Source organism: Paramormyrops kingsleyae, chromosome 9 (assembly GCF_048594095.1).
Source record: "Paramormyrops kingsleyae isolate MSU_618 chromosome 9, PKINGS_0.4, whole genome shotgun sequence".
NCBI lineage: Eukaryota > Metazoa > Chordata > Actinopteri > Osteoglossiformes > Mormyridae > Paramormyrops > Paramormyrops kingsleyae.
In genome coordinates, this window is record NC_132805.1 from 15481875 (window position 1) to 15505374 (window position 23500).

At 45.0% G+C, this 23500-nt stretch overlaps 2 protein-coding genes across 14 annotated transcripts in view; one reads left to right on the forward strand and one right to left on the reverse strand.

Annotated features, from left to right (window-relative positions):
- Nucleotides 1-23500, forward strand: part of fam131bb (family with sequence similarity 131 member Bb) — a 33585-nt gene that overhangs the window by 353 nt on the left and 9732 nt on the right. The window contains exons 1-6 of one of the 9 annotated variants that reach the window (XM_023792744.2): nucleotides 14900-15246; nucleotides 19781-19818; nucleotides 21282-21317; nucleotides 21909-22011; nucleotides 22941-23165; nucleotides 23320-23460. In XM_023792744.2, coding sequence (XP_023648512.1) covers nucleotides 15219-15246; nucleotides 19781-19818; nucleotides 21282-21317; nucleotides 21909-22011; nucleotides 22941-23165; nucleotides 23320-23460 — 571 coding nt within the window. In that variant the 5' untranslated portion in view covers nucleotides 14900-15218. Of the gene's footprint in view, nucleotides 1-14899; nucleotides 15247-15544; nucleotides 15787-19780; nucleotides 21318-21908; nucleotides 22012-22940; nucleotides 23166-23319; nucleotides 23461-23500 lie in introns of those variants that run through there. The other 8 variants (XM_023792745.2, XM_023792746.2, XM_023792747.2 and 5 more) reach the window with 8 other exon arrangements.
- On the reverse strand, nucleotides 10-10835 carry zyx (zyxin). 5 transcript variants are annotated; one of them, XM_072716415.1, is made up of 11 exons: nucleotides 10426-10835; nucleotides 9859-9952; nucleotides 6957-7197; nucleotides 6440-6693; nucleotides 6125-6220; nucleotides 5478-6041; nucleotides 4673-4811; nucleotides 2808-2977; nucleotides 2343-2521; nucleotides 2021-2141; nucleotides 10-1816 (listed from the first exon to the last, which is right to left on the reverse strand). In XM_072716415.1, the coding sequence occupies exons 3-11, from the start codon at nucleotides 7186-7188 to the stop codon at nucleotides 1703-1705; spliced, it is 1869 nt and encodes a 622-aa protein (XP_072572516.1). In that variant the 5' UTR covers nucleotides 7189-7197; nucleotides 9859-9952; nucleotides 10426-10835; the 3' UTR covers nucleotides 10-1702. The 5 variants fall into 5 exon arrangements, with proteins under 5 accessions (XP_072572516.1, XP_023648506.2, XP_023648510.2 ...); XM_023792738.2 differs by lacking the exon at nucleotides 9859-9952 and having other exon boundaries at nucleotides 10426-10834; XM_023792742.2 differs by lacking the exons at nucleotides 9859-9952; nucleotides 10426-10835 and adding an exon at nucleotides 9718-9845.

Genomic DNA, 23500 nt, shown 5'->3' on the forward strand with positions numbered 1-23500 from the left:
TAAAATGAATTATCAGTTTTCAGTTTATTGTTTAATACAGTAAAAAAAAAAAAAGGGACAAAAACATGTAACAAAAAATGATAACGGAATAACAAAAACAACCGTTACCGCAATAATCACAAAGATGATTATAGCAATGAAAAACTAAACATACTGCTTGGCAAAAGTACGGTCAAAGTATTGCCCTGGTGAAGTCAAGACAAACAGAGTTTTAACATAAGAATGCATCAATAAATGAGTATATGGAATGAACCAGACTGAGGGGAATGAACAAGAAGAAAAGAAAAAGAAGAGGGGGAAATACTCTGCGTGGCTGTAAATACTATTAAAGCTTCAATGTAATAATAAAAATCCTAATCTAGAAAATCCATTCCAAGAACATACAAAAGACGTAGCAAATAGAGGCACTCGGCGGAAAAACCATGGTGCCGCCACGCTCATTTCTGAGAAAACACGCTGAGGAACTGAGAGTGGGGAAGGCAATATAGCTGAAGTGGAACTAAACGACAATGTTTCTGATGACTGGATACAATTTGCAAGGCTGTCTGTGCAGCTATGAATGTGATCCAATTAAGTTTATACCACTTACAATGAAGGCACATGCTATTATTAGATGGAGACATCAGTATTAGTGTAACTATAACAACATGTATGGAATTTCTTCAAATAGCAATTATTGTTTTGGAATTTCCAAAATTGCAATTCAAACATTTTCAAAGATATCCAAGTGCAGGTGTGTAACTAATTCTATTTCATGCGTGCCTTAAATACACATTTTAAGTTCAGCTATGTATTCATATGCAGCCATAACAGTAATTCTATACGTATTTGTAATTTGAACTTCTACACTAACGTTGAAATCACTTATTTAACAAAGGCAATGTTGTTATAGTCTCCGAAGTGTCAATATTAATGTTTAAATATCTAAATTTGTTGCAAAACACAGGCATTAGGAAAATGAAATGAGCTATTTAATTGGCAATGTAATTTCAGCTGGGCTGCAGTGCTAGAAGCACTTTAATATGCATTATTTTCATAAACACCTGTTATACTCTATAATTTAAGCGTGTGAACTGAATGGCATTTTAAACCACTGTATTTATAGCTGCAAGCCAAAAGTGTTTTCAGTCTTTATAAATACTGAATATAGTGGGGGGGAAAAAAACCCTCAAATTTTACAGGCTCACCAGTCAAAATACAATTTTTAGCCCTAAAACTACTATCCCCATGCAGCACTGAGACCAAAAAATTTGCAAGAAAGTTTTGCTGGGAAATGTAATTTATACAAAACACTCCATATATTATGATTGCTAGAAATGAATAAACAGCTCCCTAAGTCGACTTGTGGAGCAAGCCCAATGCACCTTAAACTCCCACAAAAGGTTTTATAAAGTACTCAGATTTACTTTTGTTGAAATAAGAGTGCTGGAGAAGTTGCTATGTACTAGGAATCCCAAAGTGCATTGGTGTTAGAGGTTGCTTAAAGCCAAAGCTATACCTGTGCAAATCATGCTGGGAGCTAAATGTATGACAGACATCATAGACGTAGGCTAACCGGGGTGACTACAGGATTTGCACAGTACAGTACATTACCTCTGAACTGAGATAGGCCAGAAATGGCTATAAATCACAAAATCAGAGCCAAAGCTATTCTATGCGTATGATTTTTGGTCAGGCTTAGACTGGCGGCTGTCTTCACAAATCAATGTGCGGCCTGCTTGACACGGTGGGCGTGGCACTTCATGCAGAGGATTCTACCGTCCAATGGGTAGCAGCCATCAGCATCTGCCTCTATAGACAGGGGGCGTGCGCAGTCCTGTGATTGGGCGAATAGACAGAGCACAAAGAAATGTCCCCCATATTAGCAACACACAGAAATAATTGGAGGGGAAAAAAATCATATGTTTAAATTAACATGCCCATGCTAACAGTATGGAGCATTTAACTGTGGAAAACCAGGTGATTATACACCAAAATTGAAAACTTAACATCGGTGGCTATGGCCAGAGGGAGTCATTACCTCACATCTGTAGCATTTCAGGTGGAAGTTCTTGTCAAGAGCCACTACCCGGATGGTCTCCTCGCTGCCGGGATCAGGCACGATGGGCTCCTTACAGCTCACGCAGACCGGTGAGAAGCGACTGAGCGACAGACAGAGAAGAGGAGTCACGTTAAAATAGTATAGTGCAGTGTATGCCAACTTTTGTCTTAGGGAGCCCCAGACAGCCCATGTTTTTGCTCCTTCCTGGCTCTTGGAACAAAAACGCTCTGGGAGTACTGTTAGTACGTCGGACCATAGCAACCGCAGAGGACCGGACGATGCAGTTGGCGGGCTCCCTCACCGGTGGTAGTCAGAAACGCAGTAGGGCCGGCTGTCGTCATCAGTGATGAAGGGCGCCCCCTCCAGGCTGCAGTCGCAAGTACTACAGCGGAAACAATGTGCGTGGAAACTCTGGCCGACAGCCTTCAGCACGCGGTCAGTGACGTGCTCGCCGCAGCGGGCGCACACGGGCAGGGAGTTCTGCGGGAATCGGGGAGCGGCATGAGCCCGAGGTGTAGCCAGTTACGCCAAAAAGGAGTGTGTCGAAAGCCGAGGCTGCAGGAAGCCTCAGTGCCACACCCTCTAAGCAGCAACACAACCAGCATGCACACTCATCCAGCACTGTAACACCAATCACCCAATCTTGCGAGGATTTCTGATATGAACATCCATCCCCTGCAACTCCAGTGGCAGTAAACTTATACATACCCTTAATAAAAAGAAACAGGAATAGAAACGCTGTCAGTCAGATTTGTGCAAAACTCACCACAAAGCAGTCCTCGCACTGTGGATGTCCATCTCTGTCATAGAACTGCAAGCCCTGCAGGGGTCGCTGGCAGGTCATGCAGCAGAAGCAGTCGGAGTGAAAGAGCTTGTCCATGGCTCGCACGGCGGGCTGAGAGCGGGAGAGGGCCTGCCTACACTTCCCACAAACCTCTGGGAGAAATGCAGAATAGCCCATAATACGGGGTTATGCTAAATGCTAATGCTGAATACAGGATATCCGCACAGGGTTATGCTTAACTTTGAAAAGTACGAATACCTCTGAAGCAGTAATAAAATACCTCTAGTGAAGTGAAAGTATCTTTTAAACATCCTGGGATATTAATGCTGGGGAAATTAACTGAATAGGGGCAATTTTGGGTTTCATTACTTAATTCATTTTTTCCAATTTGTAAAAATATAATCAAAATCCATTCCACCACCCAGTGTCACGCCCCATTAACCTGACTGTATAAATCCAGCCTTAATTCAGATATACATGGAGAATTTCCGTCATGCAATTAATAAATGCTAGCAGGCTGGTATTTTTCATTCTGCAAGACATACACTAGTAAAGCACTTGCAGGCCCCCTCTCCCCGGCCCCCACCCCAAATCTATGCCTTCTAAAATGACATTTAGCTGTTGTGAGTAAAGCTCAAACTAATGACATATCCAACTCATTAGGATGTCACTAATTGCTCAACAGTTCCTTCTTAAAAATTCATTGCAAAATAGAAAGCATTTGTCGAGATCAAGTCTCCTGTTAAGTTGCCTGGCTACAAGACACAAAACAATGATATCTTACCAAGATCCTTCAGGGACAGAACCCACATTCACTCAAGCTGTTTCAGCATGGCATTTGCTCAACAGTAAATATTGTGAGTGCTAAATAATAGAATATTAAATACCCATTACAATCGTTTCTCTTTGCTTTGGCACTGTCCATTGGGATATATTGCAATTTGTCTAAAACATTCACAGTCTACAACTCTAATAATTAATATTTTGCCTCTAATAGCTAGCTGCGCTATAGCTGCTTCAACAAATGTGAAGTGAATTAGCAATCCGCTACTTTTCAGTTGAGCTAAGCCCATCTAGAGCGCTAGTTAGGCTACTTAGCTAATTTACGGTAGCTACCTTCTGAATCTATTTAGTGTCTGCACTTTTGTGTGGATTTTTTTAAAAGTAGACATTTTGGATGCTTTGCCATGGGAGTAGTGTTCCTGTAATTAATTAATTTAAAAGTAGGCTGGCTCTTTCACTGGCATAATTTTTAAACATTTCTACATTCGAGATAGTAGTAGGTTTGAGTTGCCCACTGTAATAATAAAATGGCAGTTAAGCTCAGGTTTGAGCTGTATGTTCCTGCTCAGCATGACAGCGGGAAACTGGCAGTCCACTCCAAGTAGGTATATTGCATTCTAATCAGTGGATAAACGTAAACAGACTACACAGACAACTGAGGCCACTGTTGACAGTTTTCACACCCTCTCACAAAATATAACATGACAGATTTCCACAAACACAGGATCCCCACATTCCCGACGACCAATCCCATTTCATGCCACTATCTCATACCCTATACCTTTCTTGAGAAGCTCAGTTTAATTTCATTCTCACATTATTGCAGAGCTGGGGCTTTTTTATTTATTTATTTATTTTTTAAAATACACCGATAGCCAGAATCTCAATTTTAAGCATTTTGAAAACAATGTACTCCTCCATGGAGCAAGTTCAGACTTCAACTGGTATAAATACTTTGAATACCCCACGGGGAGCGTAAAATACTTTTACTTCACATATTTTGAATTACAATGGGCCGAAGCTTTATCACACGGTGCCACAGGGACACAGATTACGGAACCTACCTGTGGGAGGTGAGGTGATGACAGGGGCGTGTGCGTCCATGTTCTTAATGAAGTCCTGAGTCATTTTCTCTAGCTCCTCCACTTCTCTCATGGAAAGGGGCATTCCCGAACCAGAACCAGAACCAGGGGGCTGGGCAGGCTACGACACGACAAAACAGCGAGAAACAGACAGACGGGAACATGAGCAAATAAAGATTTGGGCAGCGCTAACTTGTAGCCAAAGCACATCTGAGCAGCAGGGAGATGGCAAACCGGCCCATCAGGCCCTGTCTCACATTATTACACCATTTTAAAATGTCAGAAAGCAAAAATAAATTTAAGAACCATGGCTGTCAAAGGTAACACATTAGTGTTAGCGCTAATTTTAAAGTGGCAACGTGTTATTTCTGTGATGGCATTAACTTTAACTGTGTTTATTTAGATACCCCAATGGGAGAGTAGTATGAGCAGAGATTTTTAATAGAATTTCATCTATATACATCTCTATACTCAATATTGAGACAATAAAATCTTTTTTTGATGGTAACAAAACTGTATATGCGATTAATTGCCAAAGTGTGCAATTAATTTCGATTAAGAAACTGATATTTTGACAGCCTTATTGACAGTTTGCTAACCCTAACAGCATCATTGACACCTTTTTCCTCCCCCCACATCAAATAGCTGTGCTGGCACTGCAGGAGGTATATGTACTTCTAGGGGCATAGACAAGTGAAATCAGCAGTGTGCCAAATCCGTGCTCCTCAGGAGTTGGCGCTCTAGGTGCCCCGCGTCCCCTAATGGCTTGAACGGATCTGCGGCTCACCTTGGAGGCTGGAGGCCCTGCAGATTGGCCGCACGGAGGAGATGCTGAAGAAATCGGTTTAGGCTGTGATGCCATAGTGGGGGCGCTCACAGTTTCCTGACTAGCAGCTGGGGAGGTCTTCGAGTGGTTGACAACCGGCGAAACGGCCCGCTTGGGTGCATTTTGATTAACAGGGGGAGGAGGGAATGAATTGGATGGGGCAGGTTTCGCAGCAATGGAGGGCATGATAGAATTTGGGGCTTTCGTGACGGCAGAGGGAGCAGTGACACCTCCCTTGGAGCCGAAAGCTGGGTTCTTGTTGTTGGATGTGCCTTGACTGGTGGGAAAGCCTGTCTTGGGGGCCACCGTTGGAGTCTTATTGGCTGGTGGAGGCTGACTATGGGTTGGGGCAGGGCCCTGATTGGCTTGTCTGTTTGTTGTCCTGGCTTTGAGCTCTTCAGCCCATGGGGCGGGGGGTGGGTGGTCCTGAAGCTCAGGGGGAGGCAGGAAGGAAAGTGGTTTTGGGGCAGTGGCTGGTGGGCCAGATGGTTTGGGTGCAGACACTAGTGGAGCTTGAGAAGGTATCTGTGAAGGGAAAAGGTAGAAAATATATCATTTCACAATATTTGTTTCGTATTCCTTAACAGTAGAAAAGACCTAATCATTACCTTGGGGTTAAAAGGCCCTCTGGTTTCCATCTCAGACAACAGATCAGTTAGGGAATCCAGCTGCCTGTCAAAGCTAGTCTGCTTCTCCATGAGCCTCTGTGAAATCATGACAAAGAAGAGCAGAGAGTAGGGACACAGGAAACAGATGTGCGTTTATTTAAAGAGCTATATATATATATACTCCCTAAAGGTGAACAACTAATTAAAGAGCAAATTAACAAATTAACACAAGCAAAAGCAACAACAAAGTGAACATTGACATACTGGCGACAAACAGGATACAGAGACCTGCAACAGCATCTTGTCCAAACTCACCTGTGAGTTATTATTGTTACTGCTGGAAGGAGGTGGCGGGGGAGGCGGAGGAGGCGGAGGGGGAGGAGGAGGGGTATACGTTTGTGAGGAGATGTCCTCAGGTGCTGATGGAATAGGAAAGTCTTCTGGAGGCGGAGAGGGAGGAGCAGGAAAGGCAGGGGGAGGGGCCTCATAAGCAGGGGGTGTGATTTGACATTCAGGGGGTGGGACTGGTAGCTCAGCATCATCCAATGGGGGAGGAGGGGGTGGGAAGTCTGGCAGAAGAGGGAAGGAACCATCATTAACTATAAATATTTTCTTCAAACACTAACTTTCAATAATCATTCAATAACTTCCAGCTCCACAGGAATTCTTTACCAGAACCATAACATACTTCAATAGCCATGGTTTTGTTCACGTTTGAACTTGGCTTTTTATTTATGTCAGACATTGCAGTGAGATTTTGAAGGTCTCTCTCAAAAGTTGAACTTCATGTCCTTGAGTTGAAGCAACCAGAGACAAAGCAAAAGAAATTTACCATCACAGACAGGAGGAGGTGGCGGAGGAAGCTCTCCCACACGACCAATAACGGCTGTGCTGGCAGGTATTAGGTTAGAGGTCGCGGGTTGCGGTTGGCTAGTCTGACTTTTGGGCCGAGGCGGAGCCACAGAAGCAAACTTTTTTGGTTGGTTATAAAAGGAAGGAGTGGTAACTTTGAAGGTGATAGAAGAAGTCGCCACAAATGGCTTGCTGTCACTGGAGTCAGCCATTTTCTTAATCTGTGAATAAAAGACAAAGAGAGGGTGAATCAGTGCTGATAGGTCAAGTGACAAACCTTAATCTCATTCAGGAGTCAAGCCTACAACTCTGTGATGGGAGAACAAATGGCCTGCACTAGTCAAGGTGGAGCAAGATCTATAGTGTGAACATTTTATAATGTCTATATATCCGTACATAACTGCTTACAATCTAGCAATCTAAACTGTTGTAGAAGTTTCTGTCTTGTGGTAATAAAGTATTTTGCCATTTGTGGCAGGACCAGTAGGCCTATATAGGAACTCTTGCTTTCTCATATCCCCTCTTACTCTCCTATGAGAATGCAAAGTTATCAGGTGCCATGTTTTCAGAGGTTAGGACCTCAATCAAAAGTCCAACAGTGGTAAGACCACTCTGCCAGGTAGGGGACCTGAATCGGCAACCTTCTGATCACAGGCAGGCCTAACCCACTGCGCCACACCAGCTCCATGCATACTAGAGTACCTAAATGCCTTGTCATCTAAGCAATGCTTTTAACTATAATGTTAAGAAAAAAAATTGCACAACCCAACCAATTTCACAACACAGCTAATGAACAAGATGAATCAGGTGTTGATGCCATTCCTTATCAGAAACCACACAAAGCAAACAAAAGGTCTACCATTATTGCCAGCAGCTAAAATGTCATAAAATATCGCAAACGCTTCATCTGTATTCATTAAAAACCTTTTTTGTAAATGGTACTACGCAACATACCACCTATCTTGCCAATAAACAAGCATACATCTGCTCTTTCAGCTATTTATAGCATCACTAATAGCTTCCCATCTCAAAGAGCTGCTCCTGTTCATGGCAGACAAGAGCATATAGTACCTGAGATGTCCGTGAACAGCATTCCTTTGACAGCACAGGAATTCTACAAGCCTAGTGAAACATACCAGGAATGTGGAATGTCACAGACAGCACTCTTCCCATCTGTGCTCCAAGTCGTGCACTGCTGGCGGATGTGTTCCAGCAAGAAACTGGTTTTTATTGACACCCTCTGGCTCGACTCAGAGCAGTATGTCCCAGGAGTCCAGCATTCCACACAAACACAGGAGGCTGTCCAAGCACCGGACTCCAGATTACGATGACTTTAGTGTGCATCTCAAGGCAGTGGTAGTCACTGCCACTTACTCAAGATCAACTACAGCAGCAAAACAAACCCACTATATAACCTTTTGCTGCCATAAGCATGTTGTAAAGGATGTTCAATCCATCCATTACAACACCAGATTACTCCATTTATGAAGCCTACAAAATGGTATGAACAAAATTAGTTTTTAAGCCAACTCATATTAAGCGATGGGTAGCAGAAATTTCCAGTAATGTGGTTTAGAAGTCCTCTGTTGGAAAACCTAGAGTTCCTTTTCTGTCTAGCGTCAATAAAACTTACGAACAATGCATGGCTTGGACAATACAGCAAAGCAACACTGTCTGAAAGGGGAGTCTAACTGAAGTTGTGCTATTCCTCGTGGCATCAGCTCACGTTTCCACTTCAGGCCCCTGAAGGGACATCTGCTCATCCTTTTGAATAACATTGTAAGAACTGCTTCAGTAAATGCAGAAGTGACACAAACGCGGAGTTCGATTTTAAGTTACTAAATTAACAAAAAACGGCAGGTAGGATTCAATATCTTGTATAGCTGAAGATCACACAAGAAGGAAGTTTAAAACGTTAAAAAGCAGAAACGCTTTTCCATGGGTAGAGTCAGCACCTTCCAGCTGTCAGGTATACTAAACATTTAACACAAGTCAAAACAACGGCATTAGCGAATGATAAACCCTAACTATAAACGAATCAAACCACTAAACCCAACAGGAAACCAAACCTGGTATGAGCCTTAACCCCACAGCCAATAAGCCTATACGGCATGACGTGAGGCTATAGTGGTTGCTTTAGTAACTAGTAAATAAATATGTATAATACGATGTTTTGAAATCTAACGATCGCCGTGTGTTTCCGAGACCATTGTTTACCCTGCTTGGTCACAATCAGGCCTTTGAAATTCCTCCAGTCCGTCTGCATTTGCAATCCTGCTGAAGGGGGGCAGCTGGTGTAATTTACCAGTAAAAAGAGAAAACTATATCTGGTAGATTTAACTATATGCATTTAAGGTTTTCTGCGACATCTACGCAGAATGGTCGATCGTCATCATCACTTCTCTGGGGAAATCCGTTCCCCTCATTTTAACCGGCTGGTGCATTAATTCACAACACAAAACACTACGAAGAAAAACGCGTGCGTGCAAAGACAAGCTTCTGCTTCATTTCAGTGTACGTAGCGGCTTTTTTTCTTTTTGCAAATCTTGACTTTAATTCAATACAGATCGACAGTATGCCCTGTTTTATAAGCGATCCACGCCGCGTCAGCATTCAAACCCCCATCTACATCTGCGCGATTGTCAAGCACAATACTGCCTATATAAGCTAGGCGATCCCCCAGCTGTGCTCTAATAACTGGGTGACGCCTTTCCAATGTAACTGTCCGTGTACATACATACATAATTGATTTAGATGTTTGCGTAAAATGGATATTGCATTGACCAGGGCGTCGTCCTTACAGATGCGGTAATGACGAAGCAGCGTAACTAACATAACCTCAGCATTACTCTAAGACATTACGGTAAAAGCGAAGCACTTACCGTAACCCAGGCTGCCAGATGCCCCGTACAAAATGTCGCGATCGGTTGATTTCCGTATCTCCCCCCTTTCTCTTTCTCCTCCAACCCGCCTTTTCTTCCTCAACATACAACCAGTGTTATAACGTGCTATCGCACTTTTCGTCCCGAGGTCCTTTAGTCAGTTCCACCAAAATAGCGTTTGCAAAACTTTTTTGTTTGTTTAAAGTGACCGACTTCCTGTCAGTGATAATACATTTCCGTGTCCACTCCGATGCACGACTCCTGGGTGTTGGTAGTGTTGACGCACCTCCGCTTTTTAACCTGTCTGGACCTATGTCTTGACCAAATTTTGCTGTCTACTATAAATCAGGAGCTTAAAATAATCGCATACCAAAACCAATTGTCTGCAAGACAATATTTTTGACAGTCCATAAAATACACTGCCGGTCATTAAATTCAAATGTCCAAAACTATATTAAAGTTTAATGGGGAAAAAGTTAGACGAGAATGTGAATTACAAACGACTATTGATGTTTAAAGTAGAAACCTCTTCCAAATAGACGAAATTCGTCATGACAAATAACTTACCTGCTCTTAGCTTCTGTCACAAAGTGAATATAAGTGACACTCCCTTTGCATAAGCGACACTCTCACTGTGTCAGCTCCTACGAAGGTGCACCAGTGCCTTGTGCAGCAACACAGTGTATGTATATGGTGCTAACTTTTGTCTCAAACCTTTTAAGTGCCTGTACAACCTTTTCACCCTCCCCCGTTTTTCTGAAAAAGGAATGACACAATCGTCCCAAACAAGTTCCCTCTCGTTTGACTTTTGCTCAGGAGCAGTGTATTATTGAGCATAGATCTCTCTCTCTCTCTTTCTCCTTCCTTCTAACCCCCCTAACATAGGATAGTCAGTCCATAAACTTTGTGCCCCCCCCTCTATCCCCACCTCCCCGGTTCTGCATCTGTCTCTCTCGCTCTCTCTCTCTCTCTCTCTCTCTCACTCTCTCTGGATTCTTGAAACATTCTTCATTCTATGACATCAGCCTTCTGCTTGTGTTTCCTTGTAAGGTCAGGAGGAGGGAAAGACAGAGACACAGAGAGAGAGAGAGAGAGAGAGAAAGAGAGAGATAATGAACAACTGAGGGCAGGAATGATAATGGGGGAAGGCGGGTGATTAAATACAGTTAGGAGGGATAGCACATATACCAAATGTCTACAACTAGCACTAACTTCTATAGCATATTTTATTATAAAAATACTGTATATTTAGTATATTATTCAAACTTCAAAATTTAAGTCACCAAATTTCACCAAACTGACACTTCATATAGGGTGGAGTTTTAAAAGTTGAAGTAAAATACGGTAAAGTCATCTTGTCTGCAAAAACACATTACCACACATTGAATTAAGTTCAGTTTATTTTTTATAGTCTCTTTCATGACACTGTTGCCCAAAAAACAGGGAGACATCAGTGTAGACCTGTTGACATTTTTGGCTGTTTGTGTCCTCTTGTAGTTATCCTACAACAGGGGTGCCCAACTCCAGTCCTGGAGGGCCAGAGCCCTGCACATTTTTGGGTTTCCACTCATTTAACACACCAGATTCAATTACCACACAGCTCTTGAGCTGAATCATTTATGGTGGAACAGGGAAAGAACTAAGCTACACAGGGCTCCGGCCCTCCAGGACTGCAGTTGGGCACCCCTGCCCTATGAGTTCTGGCCACTTTCAGCAGTAATTATATCAGCCTGAATCAATCAACCTGAATCCATTGGCCTGAATTAGAAGGATGTGATGCTGCACGAGTCACAGCGATGGGATGTCACTCTGCCTATGCTCCTCACCACGCTCCCTTTTCTGGAATGTGCTTCACATAGGAGCGTCTGGATCATCCTGACCTTCAAATCCTATGAGCTTTTGATTTGGGTTCTATTACCTGACTATTTCCCAGCAAAGTGTTACCGATTATGCAGTTTGATCATAGAGGATGCAGATCAGGAGGGACACCGGTCTCCGAGAGCTGAAGCCCCTCCCCAGCGTGAAGTAGGGGACATAATGGAGGGCTGGTCTGTAAATGGAGATCACTGTATCTCCCTGAACTGTTTGCCCAGTGGGTGGATATATTGACTTCAGAGTCTTCCTTGAGCAGGATGGATAAATCCTGGGCCAGCCTTGGGGCGCTGTTTGACAACAGGAGTCATTTTGGAGTCAGAGCCAGTGGAGCTGGATGCCTGCCAGGCTCACTGTGAGCAAATCCTCTTCTTATTTACCACTGTGAGTGACTCACTGTCCGCTCATAACTTGCTCCAAAGTTAACGTTCAGATTCCAGACTATATCTGATTCATCAGGTTTACAGACATGCAGCATCTGATTAATGTACAAGTACCTGTAATATAACACACACACAAGCAGACATTCAGGATGTGACACAATCATTCTCACCATGGACTTCCCCTGTGGAGCCGATCCAGTCTTTTGAAAGCTATCTCCAATAAAAAGGCAATTAACATTGCAGCTCATAGGACTGACCTCAGCTGTAATGTATGAATTGTCCAGCAGATGTCAGTATATTGTGTAAACCCATACATTGTCAAGCCCATGGGGAAAATTCCTGGACTGACAAAACATGGAGTTGCAGAGCTGGACAGATAAAAAAGATTTCTGATACTGATCAAGATGCAGAAGAGATAGTCACGGTCAGATCTGGGAACCAGCTGATTGTTCAAGAATTGACAGAGGAATGTAAACAGACTGAATATAGACAAACATAAACTTAGAGGAAGCGATTGACAATGACAGAGAAACAAGAAATTAGTTTTGGTTAGAGGGAGGAATATTTCCAATTAGAGAACAAACCACAGACCACCCAAGCTACAGTGTAGTCTAAAAGCTCTAAAAGCCAGATTATTCTCTTGCCCTTCCTTCATTGAGTCTGTCTGGTCAGAGTGTCCATGCTCTGCAAAACCAGACCATCCCCATGCTAAATGTGTGGCTACCAGCCAGGGTGTGAGCAGACTGCCAAAGTCTACAGGACAACATGAAGTGTAATATAATCCATGCTTATGTAAGTGTAGCATAGCAATCACAGGGTAAACCCAGACACTTCCCCAGTAACAGTACCTTTCCATCCTCCTTTCTGGATGAGCAGGAGCTGTAGAAGCAGTAGCAGCATCAGTGCTGGAACAAACAACTTGACTTCTCAAGGGAGGCTGTCCCTCAGGACAGCAAGGCTTGTGTGTACACGCATGTGTAACTGGGGGTAAAATGATCAGGCAGATCCTGTCAAAAAAAGCCCTGTCCAAACAGGTGATCAAAAAGCCATCTACTGGGATGAAGCTGCAACCAATTAGAGGGAATGAAGAAAAGAGACCATGCTGTGGATAATATAAGTGAAAGATCTGGCCAGAGAAAGGACAAAGAAACATCATTAATATCGCAAAACTGCAGAGGAATGAAGGAGAGACAGACATCCCATAAGGAGCACTGTGACAGTCATTTATGAAAAGTCCTTTTTAACAAGACATGGTTCTGAATTCCAACCACCTAATTTGGGAATTGCCTTTCCCAATACATGAATGGGCAAAGTATTGGTGAACCTGACTTCCCAGGAGTCATCCACCACAGTGGAGGCTGTAGCTACAATCATCCAAGCCACTGTTCTTCTACACTCTGTGAAACAACTTGATTTTTGATGAGGTAACTTATTTTCTGTCTTTCTCCTGTGCAATGCCAGGGGGCGCCGAACTCTCTCCAGCGCCAGCCGATTAAACACACTGGGGAACAAGGCGGTCTTAGATTCATGCTGGGCCACATGTAATCAAATATCCTCAGGTGACTCTCCGACAGGCTACCTTACCCCCCCTTCTGGTGTGGAGGAACAGATTGCAGTGTCAGATTGATTTTCCTGCTGGACATGGGCTGGGTATCACTATTTATTATCCCTGTGTGATTGTGCTGTAATATTCATCCCTGTCAACTGGAGTGTAAACAACATGCTATGTGCAGTACTTTCGGTGGATATAAAGCCAGTTTTCACTTCATGTAAGTAAAATCCCCCTTATGGCTCAATCATGACTTCTGCACAGTTCAGGTCCTTTCTCAATTTTCGATTCCTTCTTCTTCCACCTCTTTCCACCCTTCCCCCTTCACCCCTCCCTCCTCTGTCTCCCTCTCTCTTTGAATACTAATTTGTGCCACAGCCTCACCTCTCCTTAACAGGATTCAAAGCACCTATCTGTCCCTCTTCACCTTCCACCCCCTGCCTCCCTCTCTCCTTTTCTTTCCATCTGTCCCTCCTTCTCCTCCATCTCAGTGTGTGTGATCACCTCCCTCCCACTTCCTCCCTGCATCATTTGGTGGGGGAAACACACAGAGAAGCAGCACATGTAAATATACAACTAGCCACCAGTCCCGCTGGAGGGCGCTACATGCTGACATTACCAACCTCATGTGCACAATGCACAGAGCAGCAAAGATCAAGACTGCTCTTCTAGGTGTATCTGGGAGTCAGTGGAGGTGATGAAAGTTATAGAGAGGGATTAAGAGAAAAGGGGGCAAGCAATATCGCTCTGGCATTTTGTGATTTTTCAGAAGCGTATCGCTGTCTGTCTCCTGCGTGTGTGTGCCGTTCATGAGCAAGAGAGAGAGTGAGGGAGAAGAGATAGTGAGAGAGAGAGAGACACAGAGAGAGAGAGAGAGCAAGAGAGAGGGCGGGAAAGGTGGGAAACAGCTGTACTGCATTGTGAAGCAGAGCGAGCCTCACAGGGGGAGCCAAACTGAGAACACCCCCCATTTTATGCCAGGTTTACAATGGCATGGCAGTGAGGGGATATCTACACTGGCAACAATAATGAAATGACACGTTACAAATGGTAACCTGTCTGCTTATGGCATTTATTGGCACATTAAAAGGATGGCCTCTGTTGACTTTTAACCTTATTAAACACAAAGGTTATAAGTGAATTATGTTTTCAGGAAGTTCTATCTTGTGTACATTATTCTGATTATAGTAAAATTTTAATTTACAACAATGAAACTTGAGATCATCGATCATTATAACTGCAGAAGCCATAATATTAACAATAATACATGATATATGTTTTATAAAGTACATATCTCTTTTTCCTTCTATTCTCGTTTCTATACTGACTCACTGGCAGACTGGATGTTACGATTCATCGATACTGCGCTGGGAGAGAGAGGAGGAGAGGGAGAGAGAGCGAAAGGGAGATGGAGCGAGAGGAGAGAGAGAGGCAAAAGGAGAGAGAGGCACATACGACGTGAGAGAGGAAAAGAAAGGGAGAGAGAAATAGAGAGAGAATGTATGGTGAAAAGGTAGAGCTTCCTTGCTTATTGTCAGGGCCTTTGTAAAAAAAACATGGGATGTATCGGCTCCAGGACACTCAGTAAGATTTTCCATTTGTTATTTGTCCAGCGGAGACGGGTAGGGGGGACTGGGGCCGATGGTGGTGGGGGTGTGGGTCGGGGGTGGCTGCCTGCCTCTCGGTTAACGATGCAAATCCTCGTACGCTTCGTAGAACGAGCTTTGGGGCGTTCCGCATGGCATGGGCACGCCGGAGCATAACGCGGGCTACGGTACTGGAAAGCCGGCGGGCCCGAGCATCGTGCGCTTTTTACCGATGTATGTGTACGCCGGAGTGTATGTGGGAGGGAGGGAGGGATGGGAGGATGGATGGATGGAGGGGCGAGACTGCATCGCTGTGACAGAGGCTACCGGGAAGCGACTGCAGGCTAAGAGAGACGGGAGGAAGAAGGAACGGGAGAAACGGGAGCGTTCAGTCTATTGTTGAAGAACAATATTTACGCGGCGTAGCGTTGCATGTATAAACAGAGGTGGAGGCAGACGGAGAGGTGGAGCGGGGAGACATGCTGAATTTCACTGCTGGGAGAGGAGGACCGGAGCGAGGGGGAAAGAAGGAGAGGCAGTACGTGAGGAAACGACTGTGTGTGATTGCGTGTAGTATTTAGGTTAAAAGCGTCCCTGATTCTACCCATGTTTGTCACATTGGAGTAAATCGATGTCAAGGTGTCCGCGGAGTCAATGAGAGTAAAACGGCATTTTCCCGGAAAGAGATGTTTATATGTGCAGCGTTCCTGACATCTGTGTAACGTATAATGCATAGGTCATAAGCGAATCATTAAGAGAGACCCCAGAGCTATTTAGAGTAAATTCAAATCATCGCTGAAAGTCATCTTTAGATCATGTTGAGGGCCATTTGTACAAATGCAATGTATGCTTGGTGAATATAGCGAAATGGGAAATGTTTGTCTACTATAGGCAATGCATATCTGAGATGACAGTAATATATCTACAACGTGTATCTACATTATATATGCCAGAAATTGGGAGAAATCACTTTTATACATAGGGAAAATTCACGTTAAGGCCGAAATAAATGTTTATTTCAAATGCATGTGGTTTTTGTGCATTTTTGACCGATATTTAATACCGTGAACATATTCCTGAATTAAATATTTTTTTTTCTAGACGATTCTCCACTAAAATACGTAAATATGGGTATATATACAAAACAATATATAACAATATATGATATGTAATAATATATCATATAATAATATAATAACTTCTTTCTTAGCAGATGAGTACTCAATTAAGGAAACTGAAAAACTGAGATAAATTATATTTGGTATGTTTACAATTTACAGTAGTCTGTATTAAAAACCGCTATACGAACTAAGGAATACAACATACAGGGTCACGTGCTTAATTCTTGCATTATCATCATAATTAAGTACATCCTAGTACTTATAATTATGCATGCATTAATACTCAATATTCCATTGATAAATCACGAAAGGATTTAATACTGTATTCCTGAAATGCGCACAAAAAACTAAATGAATGAAGCGTTAACTATATAAGATTAAGTTTGACTGTCACTGAGCAAAATTTGGAATTAAAAGTTAATTAACATGAATGAGGTGATCCATAGCCCCGCGTTGTGTTATTTCAAACAGTATCGAGACAATGGAGTAATTCGAGGGATACCCCTGCTTGGGAACGAGTGTGGTGGATCTGACTCACGTTAATGTTAACATATTAGGCATCATCTCCTACGCAAACTTCAGAGTTCAGTTACCTAGGCTAAGATACTTTGACAATGTACTAATAACGGAGCTCATAACACCATCCGTTATTGATCGCAAGCTACCGCAGACAGGGATCATTTATAACACCGCGGCCGTAAACATCAGCCCCCTTAAAACTGTGCGCCATGCAGCATTTCCCTGATACGGCCAAATCGCTTCTTCGTCAAGCTGCACCAGCCTTATGGTGCCGGCGGTGGGGAGATGCTGAAATGGCTAAATCGCATTCACTATTACTGAGAGGCTACTTTGGAAGGCGATCAAAGGCTCCTAATGTTGCTCTAAAACGCTGGATTTGAGTGCATCGCCATGTGAGATCGCAGTGAAAGTCTCCCATCCGAGCAGATAACCCAGCATTTCGCGTGACCATATTGCCTTCTGGAATGCATTGTTTACAGATATTCAGATATTTCCATTTCTGCCGACTGTCATTTTGTTGTAAACGTGCAATGCATCTAATGCAAATATTTGCAGATATTGCCAAATATTTAGTGTGGCGTGATACATAAGGCTGCGGGGTAAAAACTGAATGATCATGAGTGTTATTTATTTATTTATTTATTTTAGTTGTACACACATTTCCATGTTCATTTGCGCCGTCGTATTTCTTGCCGTCAATGTTTGTATACACGTCTCAGCTCTGTCCTGTTCCGTTTGACTGTCTTTATGATATTGCCTTACCGAGGGATTCCCTGATATCGATTTGATTAAAACTGCTGACTGACTGACACACACACATCGCAACGGTACTGCGTCTTTCAACCGACACAGTGACACGTTCACCCGCTGATTCAATCACCGAATGACTGATATCGGAACAGTGCAGTACAACCAGAGCTGATTGATGCATTGATTTACTGACACTCTGACACATACGTGCACAAACACATAACAGGTGACTGAATAATGCCCTGACCATGGGGAAGGAGTAGAGGAGATAGGACTGGGGTGGGGGGCAATTATCAGTGACACAAACCTGTGACTCAGACACAGGGAACAAACGCGTGGGTGGTGAAATTATAATAATATGCAGTGCTATGCAACTGGAGAGTTTCATTGGAGCCACTGCTGCTGGGAACATAGATATTAGTGCATTGTCAAGGCCAGATTGTAATCGAAATTGCTGTCATTGATGAAATGTTACCATAAGGAACGCAGGCACTAAGCAGGTTTAGACCCAATTTATCCATCATCTCCTAAAAGCATTCGAATGAGCCCAGAGTCACACTAATGGCGCTCTTGAGCGAGTCTGTGTCCAGCACAGCAGTTCTGTGGAGTGTTTCTTAGGGGCTGTGTGAGAATTTGTGTGTTTGCTGAAGGTTTTTCCAGGAGGTGGCTCCGTCCACGCCTCATGGGGGGGCTCCAGGGCGGCCCCTGGGGGCTGCTCGCCTGCACCCTTCTCCCAGCTCTCTTGCTATCAACAATCCACCGCAGAACAGGGTTGTTTTTAATCCATAAACATCAGCGTCTGAAACCTCGTGCCAAGAAATGTTTTACTGCGGCGGCCAAATGGCTCTGGCCTGAGCGCGCCGCCCGCCGCCATCGTCAGCTGCTCCCTGCAGCGCTGCCCAGCCTCTCCCAATACCCAGCCCTCATGAGTCAGGCCTCCCACTTCCTTCCAGCCTATCACTGATGTGATGTTTGGAGAGAGCGGTGGGGGCAGCAGGGGGAGGAGCCCGGTGACCCCCGTCCCCCCCACCACCTTCTTCCGGCCTGTGGCGAGTGTCAACACCCTGCCCGGATGCGGCGGCCAGACCTACCTGGTGTGTCAGCGGGCCGGCATCCAGCAGCTCATTTATACGTGGATCAAGCCTCGTCCACCATGTCTCTGCCAGCAAGACGACGATCTCGAGCTGGACAATGCTCTTTCTGAAAGCCCGGCACACAGACCTCTCTGAGCGCACTGTTGTTTTGCTCATTCTACACATGCACTGGAAAAGTATGGCTGCTTTGGTGATGAACACAGAAGAGAGAATACATTTCGCTGGAGACTGAGATGCTGTGTGATCGCCTGATGCTCGCAGTCACGTAGATCCGTCCTCGGCCCATTCCCTATCCACCCCTCTGTAACTCCCGTCTTCACAGATCGGATCAGTACATGTCATTTCAATAGCTGTCACTGACAGGCAGTCATGTGACCAAGAGTGGGATTAGTTGAGATCAGGCCTTTATTGAATCTCATTGGTCTGTTTATTAATGGTGCTTGGAAGTTGTGGGCAGAGTGGCGAGCCTTTTGACTGTGCTCCATTTTGTCTTCATAAACAGAACAAACGAATGTAGCAGAGAGGCATTCCAGGCTATCGATGACAGACAGACCCTTCAGGGTATCCGCTTACCAGGCCCGACTGAGCGTCGCCTTGATTTTAAACCCGTGTCATTTAGTAATCTTTCTAGCTCAGCAGACTAACTCCCATCTTCAGAGACCATACACTGATTGAAAAAAAAATTGCCCAGAGACCATACCGTATTTAAACTTAATTACCAGAAAGACCTCTATAATTAAGTTATGTTTTAATTAAGATTGGACTGAGAGGAAAAAAATGGACTCCACTGATGAACTCATTTGTTAAACTAAACTGTTGGTGCTGCTGCTTCTTGGTTTCCTCCCTCCTTGCTGATGCTGTGTGTGACATCAGCACAGCTGTAAATGCACTGCATCCATTTGAGGCCATTACTATTACTGTGTGAGGACCAGCACAGAAAAAGCTCCTTCTTACTAACAAACACCCTGATGTTTTATTGTTTAGTCACTGTAATTCCTATATAAACCTGTAAATGTGTGGCTCTTCTCCCTCTCCTTCCTGTTGCTAGCGGCGGACGGAGTTCCAGTACAGAAGGATGGGGAACAGGTAGGCCATTAATGTTTATATACCAGTAGCTTTTATTTTCTCCTAATGAATCCGGTGTGTCTTTGAATGGAGCAGCATCCTGCTGCTGCGAGGTCTATCCCTGTGTGACGTCAGCTCCGGCTGCAATCCCCCCAACCCCCACAATCACACTTTGAGAATCTTGATCCAAAATGGCCGCCAGGGAGACTCCAGCTTTACCCCAGGAAGACAGGAGTGTCTATTTATGGAAGGCAGCAGCCCACTGCTTGAGCTGCTAACACAGCCACCATACTGTGAGCAAGGGAGCTCGATCATGCATCCTGCACTGCTTCTTGGGCTGCGTCAGCCAAAGCCCAGCATTGGCCATCGCCGTGACTGCTCACATCTCACCACCCCACGCCACATGCCTCCCTGCAGCTTTGTGGCCCATCCCCTTCTATGCAGCCCCTCCCCTTCACGTGATTACACCCCTTCTTTGCAGCCCTGCCCATTCTTTGCGACCCCCCCCACCCCTTCTTTGTACCCCTTCTGTGCAGACCCACCTGTTATTAGTGACCCTACCCCTTCTTTGCTCCTCCGTTCTATATGGCCCCGCCCATTCGTCATGACCCTGCCCTTATTTGTGGCTCCATCCTTTCAGAGTGACCACACCCCTTCCTTGTGACTCTGCCCCTTTCCCAGTGTCTTTCCCCGCTCGTGGTTGGTCAGTGGTGCTCCACTTTCTACAGACCTGGGAACCTGAAGTCCCTGAGGGACACGACCTCATGCCAACCTGTCAAGGTGGTGCTCGTCACTGGGTCGGTGACCGCCGACTGCCCAGCTGTGACCGGGACACAAAAGCAGTACCTGACATCCGTTTATGGATGAGGTCACGCCGCAAACCATTCGGCATGAAGCGGCTGACCTGTAGGCCTCTGTGTTTAACCTGCACCCTCCCACAGTACCTCAGGAGGCCTACGGACGCCGTCATCTGCATTACCTTCGAGCTGTCGGTTGACCTGGAAATGAGGCTAGCATAAGGTGCACTTTGGGCACCCTCTCCTGCCCTGGCCTCTCCGTGACCTGCCCTCTCCTGCTCTGGCCTGTCTGAGACCCGCCCACTCCGTGCCCATTGGCCCTGGGTTTTAGTCCTGCCACTTTTGCTGTGATGTCAGTGGAGGAACCCGTGACAGGAAACTTGCATATGGCCAATTGGCACCATCGCCGTGTGTACTATGGACTGATCTGTCTTTCAGTCTGTCCCTCTTTCTGCTACTCTATTTTTAACTTTCCTCTTCCTCCCTTTCCTTCTTTCTTTCTTTCTTTCTTTCTTGCTTTCTTTCTTTCCTTCTTACCTTCTCTGTCTCTGTCTCTGACCTACCTCCCCCCTCCCCCCTCCTTGCTCGCATGCTTTTAAATCTTCCTCCTGCTGTTCCAATCCCTGCTGTCCTCTTCCTCCTTTCCTGTGCCCTTGCCTTTCCCTCTCTCTCCTCTTCCTCTCTCAGCATGGCCGTACAGACTTTTCATGGGAAGGAATCAATGTAAGTCTTCGTGAATATCATTCCTCCATCCTTTTTATTTTCTAACTCTCACCTTAGGTAACGTACATTTTACCCGCCTCCCTTCCTGCCCTCCTATATCTGTCTTTTCTCTCTCTTTACCTCTCTGCTGGTGCCGTGCTGCTGTACTGTAGTGCTTAGAACAGTCTCTGTGCACTTTCTGTTTACTCTCTCACAGTCACACGTGTGTCAGACTAAAAGCCTCATTCTCAGTAAGGCCACTTCAAAGCGGACAAGGGGCAGACTGTTCACCATGTCCATGGGAAACGTAGATATTTTCTACGTAGATCTGTTTCCGTGTCCTTCTGTCCATTTAGGATTTCCTGCTGTATTTAAACACCCCCTTCTCTCTCCCCCACTCACTCTTTCTGTGTTATTTTGCTCATTCCCACCATCTTATGCTGACTTTTTCCTAATTACTCCTCCCGGCATCCCTGTTTCCACCCCTCACAAATGAACCCCCTCCCCCCACCGCTGCCACCATCTCTTGTGGGGTTTGCACCCCCCCCCCCCCGGTTCTCTCTGCGTTTTTTTTCCCCCTGTATCCATCTGTATACTCCTCGCTCCTTTCAGCTTTCTATGGAGGACACCACCTCCATCCTTCCTCGCCTGAAGCGAAACTCCAACGCCTATGGGATTGGTGCTCTGGCTAAGTCCTCTCTGACAGGTGTGTCAGGTGTGTGTCTGTCCTGTGACTGGTAAATCTACCATGTTGGCTCCGGTCCGGCAGAGTTTGGTGTCAGAGGAAGGAGCCAACATGGCCCCTTGTGGGTACCCTGTATCACTTCCTACCTCCATGGAAAATGCATGTCAATGACTGTTGTAGTCATTGATGGGATGACGTCAATCCTCAAAATCCAAAATAAGAAATACACTACCCACAATGCATCTTCATGTGGCTTGTTGTTAAAATTGGGTGGGAAATGTAGTGTATGGTGGTTGGCTTCTGTGTAGTTGTTGTGAGGTGTAGTGGCAAATTAGTCAGTGTTACTGTATTGTTTATTTATGTTTACTTGTTCTTAGCTGTAGTGTTATTGTAGTATAAAGTGATCCAATATCCATAACAGCATTACCCATTTGTTTATGGTCATCAAATCCGCAGACCAATCATTTAAAGGGGCGTGTCTCAGATATATAGTCAGTTTTTAGATATATACCGACAGCTACCTAAATATGAAACACAATGACTCGATTAAGTTAAATAAAGGTAAAGTGCTGGGTCGAGTATGTCACTGTCAGGTGCAGTTTAATAGGTGTTATGTCAACAAGCCAAAAAGTTTCATTCATCACCGTCCATTTCTAGCCACCATGATTTAATATACAACATAATTTCTTAATGCACTTCTGGGAAGCATAGCCTTTATCATTGGATATCAGCAAACTGCTATGTCTGCACTTAAACTAACCCCATTACCCAGCACGCATCATCACACAGACTCTTCACTGCAGAAGTCTGACCAGGAGATATTTCTGAGATATTAACAGTCTTTATCTGTCTCCCTCCACCACTCTCTATCACCTTCTCTCTCTTGCTGTCTCTGTCATCCGGTCGCTGGCCTCTCCCTTCTGTACCACGCCCATCTGTCCCAAAATGGCGCCTCTCAGGTGTGACGCGCTCCATGAAGGACAAAGTGACCAAGCCCACTGCCATGGCGCAGGGTCGTGTTGCCCATATGATCGAGTGGCAGAGCTGGGGCATGCAGACCATCGGGGCGGGGGGGAGCGCCGGCCGCACCCACCTGAACCGGGAGCGCGAGCGTGAGAGGAAGCTGGAGAACGACGCCTACAGTGACCTGAGTGATGGCGAGAAGGAGGCCCGCTTTGCTGCCGGTGAGACAGCCCCCTACAACCACCAGAAATCCACCCCCATATCTTTGTCTCCAGTTCCCATTGAGCCCGTTTCCCGTTCCACCTTCATGAACCGTCATTGCTTCCGGCCAAGGAGGACGAAACCCACATCTGCTCTCTCGCTTTCCTCCCACAGGAGTGATGCAGCAGTTTGCCATCTCAGAAGCTACCCTGCTGGCCTGGACCTCCATGGATGGGGAGAGCTTAAGTGCCGGTTCCAACCAGGGCAGCGTAGCTCACCTCAGCGAGGTCAACCAGGAGAGCATCACCAGCAGAGGTATCCGTCAGGCTGCAGCGAACGGCATGATTTCCGCTTA

Bases quoted from the DNA above. Each gene is read 5' to 3' on its own strand.
- zyx (XM_072716415.1), bottom strand. From the start codon at position 7,188: ATGGCTGACTCCAGTGACAGCAAGCCATTTGTGGCGACTTCTTCTATC. The intron at 6,694-6,956 runs GTAAATTTCTTT...CTCTTCTGCCAG, and splicing joins ACCTCCTCCTGTCTGTGATG to ACTTCCCACCCCCTCCTCCC. The intron at 2,978-4,672 runs GTAGGTTCCGTA...CATTTCTCCCAG, and splicing joins CATCACCTCACCTCCCACAG to AGGTTTGTGGGAAGTGTAGG.